We start from the raw sequence: 18,726 nt of genomic DNA on the forward strand, positions 1-18,726 counted from the left end.
CCACTTCAGGACCCGCTCGGGAAAACGCACTTCCCCGTCACTTTTGCGTGGAGCTGTGGAAGTTTGCGTGAAAAAAAAGGTAATAGTTGGAGCGCGCGGAGCCTCCTTAACGGAGTGCTGGGACTTCAGAGAGGGGAGCGCGGAGGAGAGAGGGTCAGACGAAACGGTGGGTGGGGATAGAGCCCTTTTGGGAGAGAGAGAGAGAGAGAGGGGGGGGGGGGGACTAAAAAAATATCACGTGTTCGGAGATCAAAGGAGATCCGCTTTGTAGAGGAGGAGAGGAGGAGGGAGGGAGAGAGAGAGAGGGCCAGTGTAATTGACAAGGCTCGCGGTAGTGAAACAAACACGCTTCAGCCCAGCTCGGCTTTATTGCACAATCCCGACTCCTTTGAGGCTGTGCGCGCGCGCGGACCCGGTTTCAGACGCCTCCACCTGACCAGTTCACCCGTGAGAAATTATGTCCCGATCCGAGCCGATCCAGCCGGCAAGATGATGCTTTTACCGCGGGGAGGAGGCTCGGAACGTGCGCCCGACTCGCTGCTCCTGGTGGTCTTGCTGGCCGCCGCCTCTCTCGGTGCCGCCAAGGATACAGCCTTTGTGGAAGTGGTGCTGTTCGAGTCCAGTCCCAATGGAGATTATACCACGTACACGACTGGCTTGCAGGGACGCTTCTCCAAAGCCGGAGCCACGATCAGCGCGGAGGGGGAGATCGTTCAAGTAAGTGCGCGAGACTCCGGGTGAGACGCCTCGCTGCCTGCCTGCCTGCATGGCGCGGCGGAGGATGGTTCGAAGCCTGCAAGCATATGCGGTCACAAGATGGCTCCTATCTGCTGGAATTCATTGACGGGGAAACATGCTTCTGCAAGTTATGTAGTTGGAGTCTGCAGATCACGTCTGCGCACTTTACGCACGGTAATGCGCGCAATTTGGATCAGAGGGATTTCCTGAAATAATTGCGGAAAAGTTTGGAAACTTTGTCTGCAACTTTTTATGTTACCCCCCCGAATCCGACCTCCTTTTAAAAGCCAGAAGGGGCTTATTTTGTGTTTCCTTTATAGTAAACACGAGTGTTTTGGGGGACCATACCCCCCCCCCCCCAACACACACACACACACATCATCCTGCGACCACAAGTGCACTCGGCTTGCATGCGCGCGTGCAGCTCCTCCAGAGTGAAAACATTGAAATAACTGTGCAGGTGTTTCCACTCTCCACCTCATAAACATCAAGAATGGATTCATGTTGTGCCACTTTTAACGTCTGGATCAGAACAAATCCTCCGAACTTGGTAAACATGATGAGGTAAAGGCCATGTTGAAAAAGATGTCACGTTCATACAGTTCGACTCAACCATCAAACCACGCCCACTTGAAGCATTGACTGATCTGTCACCAATTGTGGGCGGGTCTTGCATGGACTTTAGTTGCTAAGGAAACCAGAGAAAATGACTTTTACACAGAGACACAAATGTTTCTACACTTAAGCCCAAGCATTAAAAAATGGTATAGTTGCTACGGAGTTATCGCCTTCTGCTCAATTTTATGCCTTTAGCCACATTTGCGCTTACAGGTGGGTACGGTTACTGTCTGCGGGCGAAAAAAAGGGTTATCCTTTATGGGGAACTCGGGTGGTCCGCACAAAATTTCAAGATCGTAGGCGGAAATGTTTAAGCCTACTTTTTTAAGGGTATGCTGCAGGTGAGAGGTCATGGTGATTACTTCTAGGAAACGTGAGGGTAAGGGTATGGAATTTTCTTTATGTCAGCCCCTTCATAACCTGTGAACTGTGCAAGGGGCCCGCTAGCGCTGTTCACATGATGAGTGTGCGCTCCTTGTCTGCAGCATGAATACCCCGTACATGCCGCAGTCAGTAAGGGGCCAAAACTCACTAACATCCTAACGCGTAAGGGCACCTTACGACAGCGTCACCCGTAAGTGCATGCAACTTACATTATCCTTGCAAATATTTCATGATACTCTTGACACACGCTGCACAATGGTACGTTCCAGTTTCGTGAGGTCCATTTAGGTGGCCGTACTAACCTCGAGGGAACTGCAAGACACACCTGCGCTAACCTTAAGACGACGACCCTCTACGACCCCGGTCAACCCAAAGACCCATAGCACCGGTTCAGGTCAAACCCCCAGTACAGGTGCATGTGACTAAGGCTTTAGCAGAGGCTGAACTCGTCGCACATCCCCTCCACTGAGAGTTCTTCCACCTGCAGTTTGGTTTTCTCTTACAAATGAGGACGCTGGGAGTAAAAGAAAGACGATACACGGCGATCAAAGGTGGGGGTTCTGAAAGGGAGCCCTGCCGTGGTCATTCGGCGCCGCTTGGTAACCACACAGTGAAGTCGGACCTCGGCTTTACGTCGAAAAGCCACATCTATTTAGGTTTGCTTTCTTTACAAACATAGCGTCTGACCACTTGGAGACAGCTTATACTTTGTCAGGCTGTAATGAGGGGCGGCTTGTCCGGCGCTCCGAAACTTCTCCATATAGTTTACACTGAAGATTTATGGAAGACAAAGCTGACAAGATGGCTTAAAGCACATTTTGAAACTTAAGATCTGCTGCTGTGTTCAACTTCGAAGGGGATTCCTGCCGCGTTTTGAGCTGGACCTGGTTTGAGCGTAAATATTTACCTGTGCCACAATCACACCGAAGGCGGACGCGATGGGCGAAAGCAGAGCTGACGCCTCGGGTCTTCTCTGCCTCTGTCTGATAAGATCGCTGAAGGTTTGCTTTGTGTGCACAGTAGTGGCCGGACCTCAGCAGGTACGGGTTCAAATTCAGGGGAGAGTGTGTGTAGGGGTGGGGGGAGTTCTTGGCATGGATCCTGAGCAAAGACTCTCTTGTATGATCACCACTTGTACGCTCCTTTTCTAATTCCCTAAAGTTAACTGGGCCTCAGCTTTGCCTGAAGAGTGCTAAAAGTGGCACACGCTGCCTGGGCCAAAAATAATAAATTAAGTTAATTTGCTTCTTGGGACGATGAACTGGTGCCAAGCCCCAGGTTTCTTCAGCCGTTGCCTCAACTGCTGCGGCTCAACTCTGTAATAGGAGAGTAATTGAGGTCTCTTTAAATCACTCTGACAGGACATTAGAATGGGCCGTCAGACAAGATGACATGCTCTCACTGCGAAACTCTTATTTTGTGGAAATATCTACCTACTTTTGTTTAATTTTTTTCCCTTATTTTGCAGAAAGTTTTTATTTAGAAAATCATAAAAATACATTTTTTATTTGCCTTTGGAGGAAAGATGCTTTTTTTTCCTCATACAAATTGGAGCGATCCACAGAGATGAATCGTTCTATCCAATATTTTTTTCTGCTGTTCAAACTGCAGTTTTGTGGTAAATAGGTGGAATCTTTTTCAACATCTCAGAGCTGAACCCGTCCATGTAGGAGTTATTGGCTTTACGCTCAACATTTGGGTGTGAAAAACGTAGACGAGGCTCGCCAAGGAACGTTTACTTAAAGCTAGAAATCCATTACATTCCTTAATATCTGACATGAATGAAGTTGTATGGTTGTATGGGCCATGTGGTTTGTGGATGTCCTCCTTTGGGAATCAAACTGAGACTTCTAAGTCTTCTGCAGATGTTCTGGAAGTCCTCCATGTCTCGTAAAGGCGGCAGTTCCTTAGATGCTTCTATTCAGAAGTGCATGTCAGAAAGAACCTGTTTATAGAACTTTTGGTGTTGCCCTTTTTGACCAGAGTTGTTCAGGTTCTGATGCAATTTTCCCCATAAAAATGAAAAGTTGGTCACAGAATGTGGATGTGAAAGATATATCCGTGTCTTTTTTCCTTTGGTGGAAGTCTACTAATAGCAAAAAAAAACTATGCTCTCCATAAAAAGCTAGAATTTATCTTAAGGCTTCTGTTTGTGTTTTATCAGATTACACAGTTTGTGTCATTGGAGCGACTCTCTCTGATGGATAGTGGTGTTTAAAAAACCCTCTATCCATCTTTTGATCCATTTTCACAGCGTTCCCAGTGGTCTTTAAATTATGACTTTGTCGTCTCCAACCAAAAAAAAAAAAACCCTGTGTTGTTTTGTAGGACATAGTTTCTGCAGAATTCATAAGACATTTGCCCTCTGAGTTGTCAGTGCGACCGTTGGTGCACAGCAACCCCTTCCCGTCTCCCATAACCGAGAGCTCTCTGTTCACATGCTCTCCCGCTAGCTTACAGCCCCCCCACACCCCCAGTCTAACATTACTGTTGCAACAGAAATGGTGAGCAACATTGGAGCTATCCAGCCGTACAGTTTAGAGCCAGATGCCAGAAACCAAAGCAGTAACTAGATTTAGTCGTCTACAAGTGGATGCATCAGAACGGGGCGGCCCAGCCAGCAAATTTACCACGTCACAAATACGATCTTTTTCAAACTGTATTTTTTTTGTCTGCTTCTGATTCACAACAATCGGAATAAAGAAATATTCAGAAATGCAAATTTTAAGCTTAATTTTCTTTTTAAACGTCTTCCATCATCAGAAAAATGTTGAAAACACCAAAAACACAATTTTCATCAGTGAGTCTTTAAAAACATTTAAAACTGACACGACAACATTTATTAAAAGTTGGGCCTTTTTGCACTTTTGTGCACAAAGATCACATGATTAAACCCTCTTTGATGCGAACAGAAGCTCCATCTGCCGCTCATCATCCCTGTATTGTCTCTAAAGGCGTTTTCCCCGCAGTGATGCTCACATCTGGCTCCCCCTGTGAGAGACGTGGCAGGGAGAGCAGCCAAATGGAAGCCATCGGCCCGAACCTGAAGGAATAATGTGGCTTCCTCATAAGAGGCGACCCGGCGCATCCTCCTCCTCTTCCTCAGACAACAATGCGCCTAAAGACTGGAGCGTCTACCTTGCAGTTGGCAGGAGTTGTGTCGCGCTGCATTTAGACTATAATGAGGGCTTTAGTGGTTGAAACCATCTAGTGCGCTTTCTCACCGCAGCCTGGAAACCCCAAGAGGCCGTAATGGGCCGGTCCGTTCGGCGGATGCCAGGGACGGGGGCCCCTCCTAGCGCTGAAGCGACAGTAGCAGCAGTACACAAACGAGCTTCTTTTTTCCTTTATTGGCTTGGCGGCCACAGCTGTATTTTAAGTGCCATCGTCTCCTAACCCTGAGTCCTCTTTCATGTTCCAGCCAAGGTGATTTCAAGCTGTTTTTGGAACAGACTAAACAGTTTCTCTGTTGCTTAACACGTCCCACCACCAGCCCCCCACCCCAGGAATTGTAGATTAGATGCTCAGAGTCCTCAGATGCCCTTAGTGGGGAAAAATGCCATGGATTATGTGTACGGTGGCTCGGGCTCGGTGTTGCAGGTGAACGCCTCATATTTTGGTTTGGATGCTTCCTGCGGCTCTTCTGCACGCGTGCAGAAATCCAGGAAGTAAGGTGCTTGTTTTTATCACAGGTGTATCGGAGCAGCAGCTTGAACTGCGTTCACACTTGGAAGTGCATTTCTGACAAACATCAATCAATTAGTGATGGACTTTCCTGGAACAGAGAGGCTGGTTTGATAGTGAAATATAAAGCCTTAGCCACTTTCACCCTCATGAGTGCTGCAGGTTGTTGGGTCCGGGGTCCGTGGAGGGTTGTAGAGAGGAGTGGACAGATCTTGAAGGGCCTATATCATGCAAAATCTACTATTTGAGCTTTTAAGTGTATTATAATGTTCATTCCAAAGCAGCATTTTTCTGACCATTCCTCTAAAACCCTGCAGTTTTTTGTAGTTCCCTTGAGGTTGGTGCGGCCACCTCGAGGGACGACATCAAAATGGTCTGTACCATTGTGTGTATCATGAAGTATTTGTTAGGTGAATATAAGTTTCCCACGCTGATGACGTACAGGTGCTGCTGTCATTCAGTTTAAGCTCTTACGCCAGGCTCTTGTCATGGTCAAAGTGCACGTCACTGGTGTGCAGGTGATACGTAAATCCTCGTAGTATAGTGTGTAAAAATCTGTACGATACGTCTGCGTCTCACATAATTCCCCCTTACTCACCCTTACGTGTTGTATAAGTGTTCGTTACAACATCTCACCCGCAGCACACCCATATAAAAATGTGCCTGAAGATATTCTGTCCCCGGGTGCTGACCCGAGGGGTCTACGACCTTCATATTCCGTGGGCGCCATTTTGCTCCCATATCCCCGATGAAGGCTTAAAGTTCTGAAAATTTTGCTTTTTTTTCTCATGAATAAGCAGAAGAGGAGAATGACTCGCTATTTTCATGCCCAGAATAAAAGGAGGCATCAACACATTGTGTCTGTAAAACAAAGGCTAAGAGGTGGAACCAGCAGCCGCTCTTTGTTGTTAGGCAGGAATGTGCTGACTAACACCGGAAGGCCAAAACGCCAGCCTCCGCTTTTGTTGCACTTTAGTGTTGACAAAAGTCTGCAAGGTGCATGGACTCCATTTGTAGTCCCCCCCACCCCAGGCCCGCCCACCCGCCTCTTCGTTTTTCTGATGCCGGCCTTGGATTTTCATAAAAGCCAGAGTCTTATCGCAGATCTTCCGCTCATCCACGTTCAAGAACACCGAGTTCAAAGGTCTGTGTTTTGTGTACATCATTACATAACCATCCGCTCCTCAACGCTGCGCTTCCAGTCAGGGCGGCTCGCATTTTTTCTTTTTATTTTGCCCCTTTGGGGGCTTTTGTGGGTATGATGTTGATCTCTGCTCCCACAGTCTCATTAAGCGCATGCAGGTTTGTGTCGCGAGGAAGATCCAGGTTGTAACACAATGAGGCCGGAGGTTTGATGGATTGTGTTTCTCTGGTTTTCTCCAGAGTGAAAATGTTTTACACTCCTCCTCCTCCTCCTCCTCTTCGTTTTGCTGAAGCTGCGCCCTACTTTTATGCACGAAAGGATTTTTTTGTCTCAATATTACAGGTTTATTGAAGTTTTTTAACATAGACTGTCATGACAAAGTTTTTCTCTCCAATTTTGTCCCAATGATTGAAATTAGGTCTGCACGATATGAGGAAAACCTGCGATATCAGTGATCAATATTGCAAAGACGATATAACTTGGGATACATGAGCAAATAGCAAAACAACCAAAAATGTAATTTCCATTTCACTGCTACAGTTTAATTTAAATAAGAGTTAACCTACATAGGTGGCCAACATCTATCATAAAAGGCGTCCATCTTTTTGTTTAAATGCATACATGGATTTATTTGATTCATTAAATACTTCAAGTTGCCATAATATTGTTTTAGGAAATTTTCGCTGACTTTTGCCATATTCGTATTGCACAGCTTGATATGGCGATAACGATAAATTTTGCGTTTTTTTTTTTTTTTTTTTTTTTTTTTTTTTTTTTTTGTAGGCCTAATTTAAATGAATACTTTGAACTCAATTTCACTCAGAAAATTGTCAAATTAAATAAAGATGTACCAAAGGTCATTTCTACTGCAGTTTTTGAATGATGTTTCTGTTTTTTGCATCACATTAGCAGCTAAAAAGCTGCTAAGAGCAGAGTTTTTGACATGTTTCAGCCTGAAACACACTGAGATACTCCAAAGAAGCAGATTGAAGAAGCAATGAGGAACAACCAACCAAAATGAGTCCAAGTGCACCAGGAGGTCCTCGAAGCAGAAGGTGGACTCTTACTTGACTCGGTTCAGGTCAGAGTTTGTGATCCAACAATCAGAAAGAGATTTATGGGAAAACTCCAACAAGAGCATGTACTAACTTGGATAAAATAAAGACTTGCAGATTGAAAGATCAGTATTTTTTTGCACTGATTGTCCTGGTGGACCTCATAGCTGCTGCACTGTCTGAGAGTTTGTTGTTTTTAAGTCTCAGATCTTCTGATCTCAAAAGTAGGTCAAACGGCGCTGAACGACGCTCCACGAAGATGCGCTTTCGGGGGAACCGCATAAGCCGCACGCTCCACGTTCTGAAACTGTAACTTCTGTCATCGCAGCACAAGTCAAGCATGGTGGGGGTAGTGTGATGGTGAGGGGCTTGATGTTTGACCACAATCTAGAGCGACCATGTTAAACGACTGTGTTAAATCTGATTACAAACGTGTGTCATGACTAGGGTTGGGCGATGTCCCTTAATTTGGCCGTTGGCGATGTTTGCTGTCAACCATCGGGATGGACGATGACATCGTCGGGGGGGGGGGGGGGGTATTTTTTTTTTACATTTTTCGTTCTTATATAACTGCTATTCGTTATTTTGCTTTTTTCATTTCATTTCCCAACTAATGGTTAATCCGCGATGATCCAGTATAAACTGAGGGAAGTGACTTTAACAGAAAAAGTAACAAACAAAATAGAAAAGAAGTAGTCCACTCCCGCATTTGGCGGAGTGGACCGCCGGAGTGCGGATTTACAGCTTTGTGTTTTATGGGAAGGGGGGGGGGGGGTACATGAGCGGTATGTGTGGGAGATTTAAGACTGCGATCCGTCCCGCAGCTCTAGGGGTACAAGCTACCGAACTCAGAACCGGGTCTAAAAGTGTGTGTCTGAGCACAGCACGGATCGTCAGCAGACAGAGGTTTGAGCATCAAAGCAGAAATGTCGCTCAGTCCTTAGAAAACATTCAAACAATCACGTGGATTTGTGTTTCCAGTCGTGTCCCGACTAAATAAAGGCTGATGTTATTCACAGGATGCAGCACCACCCAAAGCTAATGTTGTTAGCCCGTGTTAATATACTGCTAATCCTGGCTTCGTTCAGAAAAAGCACTGACCACACGGATTAAAATTCAAATGATGAGCGAACAGGTGTTTCATAATAACCGTAACATTATTAAAAGCACGTTTAGAAGATCATCTCGTATTTTACCGAGCTGACATGTCAATATATATAGCCGCTCGGCGCTGTTATCGTTTTGTATTGAATTGTTACATTCAATAAAGTTTGGAAAAAAAGCCGCTCGGCGGAAGTTGTATCCCCTTCCGGTTTTCAAACTGCGCATGTGCGAATACTGCGCATGTGCGAATGATTTAGTCCGACTGAAATTGTGACCTTAGTGAACGTTTTTATATTCTGAAAACATTTTTCTGGGCCCATCTACACGGTTGGATTCTAATCCGACCATTGATCCCATCAAGATATTTTGTACATGTAACCGCGGCTTATGGTGTCGACGCGCAACGTGGCGGGGGCGTGGCATCACGATGGTGGTCTCTCCATCGGGATGTCAGTCACCCATCACGATGGACGATGATATCGTCCATCGGCACAACCCTAGTCATGACCTTTTATGTTGGAGAAAACCTTCAATGTTTCTGGATTTTGCAGCGTTTTCTCACTGTTAGCGTGTCAATACTTTATATCAGGCAGTGATAAACATTATTTTTTTTGTAATGTAATGAAATTATTAAAGTCAAAACGTAAATTCTTATTTTGCTTAGTGTAAAATTACAACTTATCAATTGTTTTTATATTAATTGTGACCAAAAAGTCAGAAGCTTCACTGTGCTTTAGCATCAAAGACGAAGGACAGTTTTTTTTCGTTCCTCCATTTAAAGTTCCTCCACAGCTCCTCCTGCTCCTCCCGTCACAGCAGCTGAAGCCCGGCCTGCTCCCGCTGTTCTCCAGCTTGTGGGCCCTGAACGGGGAGGGGCCCGCGAGGCTGACCGAACATCCGCCGGGTCCCATGCCGCGGGTGTAAACCACATGAATGCGCCGCCTGAGCAGATAGGATCAGGCGAGGCGCGGAGGCCCAGGAGGGAGGCCCGTCGCTCAGCCCAGCTCCACATGCTAACTTCAAAGGCAGAGCTGGAGGGGTGGCGGAGGAGGGAGGGAGGGGGGGTGGTGGCTCTTCAAAGGCCTCCATGACTAATGCCGACCTGGAAATGCAGCGCTGCAAAACCTAACGATGATGCAACTGCAAGCCCTGCAGCAAAATGCATTGCAGGACAAATAAACATCTTGAAAGTGGAGGAGCCGTCACAATGTGTAATTAAAATAAAATTGCCAAACTGGAATAATCTGTTCAGCTGAATGGTTTGATCCGCTGGGCGTTTCCAGAAGCTCAACAGGTGGAACTGAGTCACTGCTGCTCTTTGTAAAGTTTATACCTGGTATGTGTGTGTGTTCATGTCCTTCCCTTGTAATGTGCGTGAAACCAGGCATGACCACAGATTCTTAAGAAAAGCCCTCATGATCGTCAGACTGATAACTCATTGACAGCTCCCATGACGGAGGAGAGGCGCCCGCCATGAGAGCAGCTCCCTCCACCGAGTGCATGACGGTCGCCCAGTTGTTGATTCACTTTGCTGTTGGCTGTTTGCATGCTTTTCCTCACCTTTGTTTGGTGATTGATGTTGCAATCGCCAATAAACACCTGCCCTTTTATTTATGGGAAGTTCACGCCGGGGTCAGGTTCTTTTAAACTCCTGGAAGTCGAGCAGATCTCCGTCGTCATGGGATCGTTTCCGTGCAGAGCTTCAGACAACTGTTATTTATTCTTTGCTCTTTCAGAGTGTCTGACAATTCGCTCCAAACTAAGTCCGACTCGCCTCAATGCAGCCGTGTCGGGGGGGAAAAAAGCCTCGAAAGCTGCAGCACAGTTGGGATGCTTTTTCCAACCGGAGGTCATAAACTGTAAACTTTGTGCACGGGTGCCTTTGACAGAATCTGGTGCATTTGCTGCAGCCTCGGTTTTCAGGTGCTTTGAATACTTAAACTGCTTACAAAAATGACTGATCATTAACGCCGTCCTCTGGTCCTACCACAAACACTCTTGGATCCTGGAAAGCTAACATGAGTCTGAAACAGCCAGTAGATCACGCAAGTTGACCAGAGTTAACCAGCGATACATCCGTCATCCACTATTATTAAATGATCAAAGCAGTAAAAGCCACAAAATAAAAGAGCAGGAGACGCCACCTAAAATAAAAAATGAAACCGTGAGAACTAGAAAGAGTGTTCTGATGGAAATATGGAGAGTTTCTAAACTGGTTTTGAAAGTGATAAAAGAAGTGAAAGCCATGGATGTGGGGAGGCAATCATTCCAGAGTCTAGGAGCAGAGAGGCTGACGGCTCTGGCCCCCATGGTGGTGAGATGACCCGTCAGTCAGATGGAGGAGGAAGATCTAGGAGAACGTGCAGTAATGGAGATATGGTGGAGATCATAAAGAGATGGGGGGGGGTGACCTTATTGTAAATCAACATGTTGTCTCCCTTAAGCATATTGATATCAAAGTCAAAACGGAATAAACACTGTAACTTTTGGACCATTAGGCACATTTAGCTAAGAACAGTCATATGCTGAATGAAACTACATTACCCAGAATACGTAGAAAGGCTAAGAAGCGGGCCATTGGTCAAGAGTGGTAAATGGGAAGTTTTTCCGGTGAACTGTGTTGTTCATCTTTGTGGGGAGAGCAACATGACAGATAAGTCAAACTTTATTGACAACTCTCCAAATTGTTCCGCTGTAACACATAAAAATACAAATCAATACTCTCACTTTTTCTGTACATTATTTGGAAATACAGTACGTATCACTGTACTTCAGCGACTACAGTGCTCCAATAATCCATCGACTTCTGCAGCCTCATAGTTTGCCAACGTTTTTGAGCGACCAGTGAGCACCACCAGAATTCAAACTGAAGACGCTTACCTGAGGCAAATGTTTGCATTTTCAAGTTAAAGACGTCATTTCAGCATCTCGGGCAGGTTCTTATCAAAGAAGATCTGCATTTCAGCTTTGTGGAGTCAGAGCTAACAAGTCTTTTACTCTCAGAACTTCCTGAAGCGGATCAAATGGACTGAACCAGTAGTTTCAGGAATCCAATCCAGTTATTTTTCTCAGTATCGGTATGCTAGTCATATGTGACCAGTGCATCCCGTACAGTTGTTGTTTTTTTGATTCAGTGTTACAGGTGACTTGTTTGCATTGTATGATGTATGATACCCATCGCATCCATGTTCTTGCATTAAAATAATACGACTTGCATATTAGTTTTATTCCCTTTATCCTTGATTTAAACTTCATGAGTTCATATTTGTCAGGACCCTCTGCAAGTAGTGTTTTCCTAGGTTATGCCCTCTTGCATTGGAGTGAATCCCAAGTGGGTTGATGTTTATGCACCTCGGTGGACACCATGTAACCTGGCATTTGGCGATTGTTCTGGAATCATGGAAGACTGCAAACTGAGATGACACACCTGAGCTCAGGTGAGACAAGTCGGGTTCATGCCTTTGTACTCAAGTGATTCCAAGTAGAGTTCAGGTTCCCCCAGTTGTGTGACACAGAATTCAAATTGGGTCCACGCTCTACCTTTGGAGTGACATTGTACCACCTGGGTTCTGTAGATCCCAAAGTGGGCTGAAAAGGTCAGAACAAAGCCTCTCAGCCAGCTGTGTCCAGCTCTTTGTCCTCCATCCATCTGCCTCTTCTACTTTCATCTGTACTCTGAAAAAGATAACATCCTTGCTGCTTTGTGACTGAAATTTTTCCAGACTTACTTGCATTTTTAAGGTATCCAGTTTTTCAGAACCTGGTTCTACAACGAAGCAGAAATTTGGTTGGGACTGATCTGGTTGGGACGTCGCCTTCATCCCCCTCAGTGACTCGTATACCACATCTATTTCTGATGTGCAGGACTTGTTGATCTGTGAATGAAGGTCTTATGATCCAGTCGGACTAAGATCAGATCACAGACTTTTGCATTGTGATTTTGAAATGAGCAAATTCGTTAAAATAATTGGTCGTCCTTCAGATGAACACAAATGTTTTTCAGTACCTTTTCCCTCTTTAACCAAATTGCCAGAGTAGTACTTAATCTGTGAAGGATGGTCCTGTAGGAGAGAATTTTTTTTTAAAGGTTCATCTGGACTTTTCCAAATTCCTTTGAACAAAAATACGCTTTAGCTGAACTTTTAAAAAACTTTCGGTTTTAAAATGACGTTTTTAGCAAGAATTCCACCAGAAGTGTGTTTAGAAGACACATTTTTATTTTCTACATCTTAAAACTCTGAAGAACTGAGGTCATGACTAACATGATGATTATCCTAATGTACTGCAGTGTGTATATTCACAATTAAGTTATTATTTTTATATCTTTTTTAATTTAAAGTAAAAACAAAAACCTCTAGCTGAGATATTTTAAAATGACTGAGCTTTTCTCCTAATTCTTTTCATTTCAGTTTTGTTTTAAAGTAATGCTTTGTATCCATAAATCACTTGTGCATTAAAGATTTTATGGAGATAATTTCCATGAAGTACATTAATAAAAAAAAGGCGAGAAGTTCTGCAACAGAGCTAGAGAGCTGCTTTAGTCGTCTCATAGTAGCTGGAATAAAAGAACAGCTTCCTGTCAGGGAGTGGCTAATTATTTTCTCCCGTTCGTCTGAATGGATTTGTGCAACTGCAGCCTCCATGTGACCATTATGATTTACACAGACCATCCCTGCAATGTTTGGCTACCGTGTTTTAAGACGAGCTTTTCTGCAGCTTTGCTCCATTGATGGACGGAGGACTTTGTAAAGTCGTGCTGTTTGGGTTTGTCATAATTATTGTTTTGCTGAGTTTATATCGTCCAGGCAACCAGGAAGCTTTAGAATTTTAATTGGAGTGTATAGAGATGTGGAGAAGGTCCCTTTTTAGTCCTTTCATCCGAGAAAACCAGAGCCTTTCTTGCACTTCACATCGTGCAGATTGGTCTCGGTTGGTTGGCTGCGGCATTCTTACATGTAATCGTATGCTAATGAGGCACAAAATGGTGAGTACATTTCCTCTCCTGCTTTTCTTAAATAGTTTTTTTTTGCTCTCCCTCTCTGTGGTGGGCACAGGAGTGGAAGGGGGAAGGGTGTATGGATGTCGGACCACACATGCTGTGTCAATGTTTGCTGGAATAATTAGAGGCCAATGTGGGCCAATAATGGGCGGACTGCAATAACCTGAAGTCACTTTGTTGTTCTCCGACTAAGTGGGTCGCACACATCAGGACAGGAGCAGCTGAAACTTTAGCTCGGATCGCGTCTGCATCTCCACCCGACTCCTTGCAAAGTTGATGCAGAAATTCCTCCCGAGACCTTTTAAGCACAGCTTGTACATCCTTCCCAACAGCATCCTCCTAAAAAAAAAAGAGCCCTAACCTTTGTCGCCCTCCCCAGTCATCCAGCACATGTCCCGGGCTTAGAGGGCCCTCTTTAATCAGAGGATATCCGGCCGCTTGGCATGCAAAGAAGCCCGTGGATTCCTGACACCAGTGTGGAGCTGGAAGCAGAGGTGACTTTGAACGGACCCCAACAACTGTTGGATTAGCAGGACACTTTGCATTGACTCTGAGCCAATAGCAGCCAGGCTAATAGACCTTTTAAGATGCACTCATTAAGTAGGAAAAAGGTTTTCTACAAGAGCCAGAAACTCCGCCTCCAAACAATCCGAGTGTCAATCTAAGCTCTCCCAAAAGCCGCAGGTGTTTCCTGGGCTTTATCAGAGCGACCTGTTGCTAAGCTCACACCCCTGGAGCAGACCAACTGGTTTGTCCCACTGGTGTCCATGTTGAAAGAGGACACCGCTATGGGATGCATACGTCCCCTGGAGGTCGGGGGTGTCGTTGTGGCACCTGTCCCTGCACTCTCAGCCCATGTCAACAGCTCAGATTTATTTATATTCACAGTTTTCTGTTTTTCTCCAGCTGCACTGAACTGGAAATGGCAGCGGCGGGTGGTTTGTTCCTTTGCCAAGTTTCTTTTTTGCATTAAATAGAAAGCCGCAGTCTTGCGCAATCTCTGCTGCATACCCTACTTTGTAATGTTGCTCAACCAATGCATGCATCCTTAAATCTCACATGGGTTTATGAACATATGAACTCCTCCTCAGGTGTTAATGTATGTTGGAAGAAGGGTCACGGATCCATCCTTTACGGAAAAACCGGTTCTGTAAAATAGCTGGGGGCGGTTTTGTAGATTTGCTTTGAAGGGCCCCCTCTTTTTCTCTGCTTGCTTACCCTCAGGATACACAACTCCCATTTTTATTTCCACAGGGCGTTCTTCTCTAATCATTTTTTAGATTTCTTTCTCGCTTCGTCTCAATGCTCTGATGATTGGCACTGCGTTCCTCATCACCGTTTTTTTCCTTCTCGTTTTCAGTCTCTTTATCAGCGCCCACCACACAAGCCCACGAGCACAGAGCTGAGGGAAAGGTGGGGTGATGCTATCAGCAGGTGGAGATTTCACCACGAGAGCTCAAGGGCCTCAGTGTGGTTTCAGACGCGACCACGGCGGAAAAGGTCTAACACCAAAGCCCGGTGCGAGATTTCTGATCCCAGAGAAGCTCGGTGAGCACCTCTGAAGTTTATTCAGGAGTTTTGAATCCCTCTGCAAAACACGTGCTACTCGAGCTGCACCGAGGTTTATTGGTGTGAGGTCTTTCAGTCGAAAAGTCAACAAACTCTTCACAGGAAGGAAAGCAAAGCAAGGATGAAGGGGGCAGACAGCAGCGCAGCCTCACAAAAGCCTAAAATGATATCGCAGGAGAATATCTGGATGCTTGGAATGCTTTGGATGGCTTCTGTACACTTTTGGCTTTGTCTTTGAGGGAATGAATAGAGGCCTCTGTGGTAGTGATGACAGGTTTCTCCTGGCCAGGCCCTGGCTGGCTGGCTGGCTGGCTGGCTGGCTGGTGGACTTGGTTTTGTTGGTCTGGAGGCTTGGGCTCTCATATAGGGGTAGAAGCCTGACAGGAGATGCTGGTCATCATGGTTCTACCTACAAAAGACGCTCTGTTCTCTGCTGAAACCAGCCCTCACTGTTGTGACATGCTTGTTACACTGATGCACTCAGGTTGAGGTGGGAGCCGGCAGCGCCGGCGGAGTCCTTGGCTGGTTAAGAACGCTCAAGGCATTTTTGTAATCATCTTTAAATCATGAAGCTGTCTTCTGAAGTCGTAAACCTGCAGTAATCTGAAATCAGCAAGGTACTAAAATTGTCTTCTTTTGGCCTCTTCCTGTTTGAAGTATATTATTGTCACCGACTTAATTACACGGCTCTCTAGTCTTCTTGGAAAGTCTGGAAGTTGAACCGGCTCAGATCTGGCTTAGACACCAAAGCTGAAAGGTGTAAAGCTCAGCTCTTAAACCCATCATTTCCATTAAACTGCGCAGCACCCTTCTGTATGTACGGTATGTACGTTTCAAGTTTATGACAGTCATTGCTGTCGCGTTGCACTGAAAGCCATAAAGAGTTGGACGTCACAGGCTAAATGTTAGAATATATGATCAGATTGTTGATGCACATCTTTTCATTTGTAAATTAAATATATAAGTGTTCTATTTTAAAGATGTATTTGAGTCCTCACAAAAGACTAACCATGAAGTGAAAATGTCTCGACACCCACATTTACTGCTGAACTTCCCTTCTTAGCTACAGATTCTCTGGATTTAGCTGATGGGACCAAGTTTCCAGAAACTCCCCTGCATTTTGTTGATGTTGTGATGATGTTGCTTGATGTGATCAAGCTCTGCCTACCAGTTTTCTGGGAATGGGAAGCCTTCAGGAAAGCAAATCTAAATCTATGTTTAAACAGAATCATCAAGAGCGTCGTGTATTAATGTTAAGTCAACGCACGGATGCGATCAAAGGTCCTACGGTGGGATTTGAACGCCAGTGCGTTTTAGGCGTCACGGCCATTCAAGTTCCATTACCTGAACTTTGTGAAGAAGTTGCGTCGGATCAACCAATCAGGAACTCAGCTTTGGGCTGTTACATGTTGATGATGTGAGTCCAAAACCAATATGGAGGAGAATCTGATCGTTCTCCTCTCAAACTTTAAGATATTTTTCTTATTTGTATCAAGACAATAAGAAAAAATCCTTTAACCTTTTCTTCCTCGGATGAATGCGGGACAGCAACTGGGTCACAGACAGACGGAAGGACCACCGACTGTATATGGGTTACAGTACAGTCAATGCTTCCATGTAGCAATGCGGCTGATAACTTTAGTCGGTAGCTCCTCCCACACCCAGTCTGAGTTTCACGTTTATGAACACAATAGCGAATTCATCAAAATCAGAGGTGGAATTCGCCGCTCAAACCAAGTTTGGTGTGAACACAGCATTGGGTTGCGATTGGTTGTCTGAAAAAGTTTTGATGGATTTTCTGGGTTTGTGAGATTCTCCTACACACCCTGAGAAGTTGGAGATTTTGAATAGAGGCAGTTTAAATATGTTTTCCTTGTAGGGTTGGGAGATGTAGCCTTTTTCAAACGTTATTTTATTTATTTGCTATTTTAACAATTAACAGAAAGTGCACTTTTTCTATTATTATATTTGAAAAATCCCCAAAACTGACTAAACAGAAAAAAAAATAGTGTATATATTTATAAACTTTTTTCTGTTAAGGGTTAAATTTGCGAATGAAGCCGTATTTCTACTGATTTAGTGGAGGTTTGATCACACAGACTTTCAGTTGATCTTTCTGTGCATGCCATTTTGAGATCTTATTCTTTGTGTTTTCTCCGTTCCCCGTGGATAAACCTTTAGGTGATGGAACAAAGGTGTGGTCTTGCTGCCTTCTCTGCAATGTTTTCACCGCGTTTGGTTAAACTTGAAACCCAAGCCCCCATCAGAGAATGGATCCTCTTTAAACATTCTTGAAAATCAAGCCATGCATCTCCTGATTTGTTTGCGTTAAACATCTAAAAATGTATTTGCATGGGTCCCTGATGGAATAGCACTCCTGTGCACAGAAGTTTCCTGAATGGGCGGGGCTTTCTGAGGATGTGGGCGGGGCACAATGAGAGAAAACAAAATGACAAAGATCACATGTGGATGGTTTACACTGAAAGGACAGTTTATGCTCCATGTTCACAATACACATTTTGTGGGTCTTCTTTGTCTTTTGGGGGCTCCCTATAGAGGTCACCTAACATCCACCTTAATGTAAGCCCTGCTCACACCAACCAAAGTCATCTTACCAACCACCTCCTCTTTGGTCTTTCTGCATAAAACAATAGATAGACATTAGGGATATTCAATTTATCTAAATATCTTTAAATATTAACTTTTCTTTTTAACAAGAAGTGAATTAGCCGTATGCATGATACCTAAACTGCTTTTAGATTACAAAACCAGACACCTGTAGACGGACAAGTTGCCTCTTTCTGGTAACTTTTTATTCCTTTTTATTCCATGCCTGGAAGAGAATCGTACTAAAAGGCTGAGCAACAGGAAAATGAAAGAAGTGGGATATAAAAATGACAGAACACAACACGTTCCTGCTCAGCTTGCAGAAACTGAGAAGAAATACTCAGGTTCTGATAATCAGTAATGCAGCGTTAAGTCACAAGTCTCCATAAAAAGATTGTTTTGAACTTGCATGAGCTCGCATGTCCACTGCATTACAGTCACCATTTTTCAGCCTGTTTTTACATACAATAGGGGCCAAGATGAATGAAGGTAAGCAGCGAGACTCTCGGTGGAACATGCCAACACGTTCTCCCCCCAACTCGTCATGTAAGGACGCATGGGCAGGGACCCCCCCGCCGCCTCGCATATTGACGCTTTGTGTGCGTTGAAAATAAGAAATCCAGAAATGCTGGGGATGGATTTACTTTTCAGCCATAGAAATAATTTTACTTTAATTTCTGTTCTATAAACCAACAAAATGTAGTTTATTTTAAGTGAGGGCAACGGATCGAGTGATGCTTATAGAATATATGAGGAAAGAGAAAAACACTTTTCTTAGTTGTCTCTATTAATATTATTAATATTAATGTTATTAAGGCGAGAAT

At 44.6% G+C, this 18,726-nt stretch overlaps 1 protein-coding gene across 2 annotated transcripts in view; it reads left to right on the forward strand.

Moving 5' to 3' along the window:
- Positions 1-239: 239 nt before the first annotated feature.
- Positions 240-18,726, forward strand: part of znrf3 (zinc and ring finger 3) — a 66,991-nt gene continuing 48,504 nt past the window's right edge. Inside the window, exon 1 of one of the 2 annotated variants that reach the window (XM_020705705.2) lies at positions 240-717. In XM_020705705.2, the coding sequence (XP_020561364.1) occupies positions 490-717 (228 nt within the window). In that variant the 5' untranslated portion in view covers positions 240-489. The remainder of the gene's footprint in view (positions 718-18,726) is intronic. The other variant, XM_011478810.3, reaches the window with a different exon arrangement.

This window comes from Oryzias latipes, chromosome 9, assembly GCF_002234675.1.
Source record: "Oryzias latipes chromosome 9, ASM223467v1".
Lineage (NCBI taxonomy): Eukaryota > Metazoa > Chordata > Actinopteri > Beloniformes > Adrianichthyidae > Oryzias > Oryzias latipes.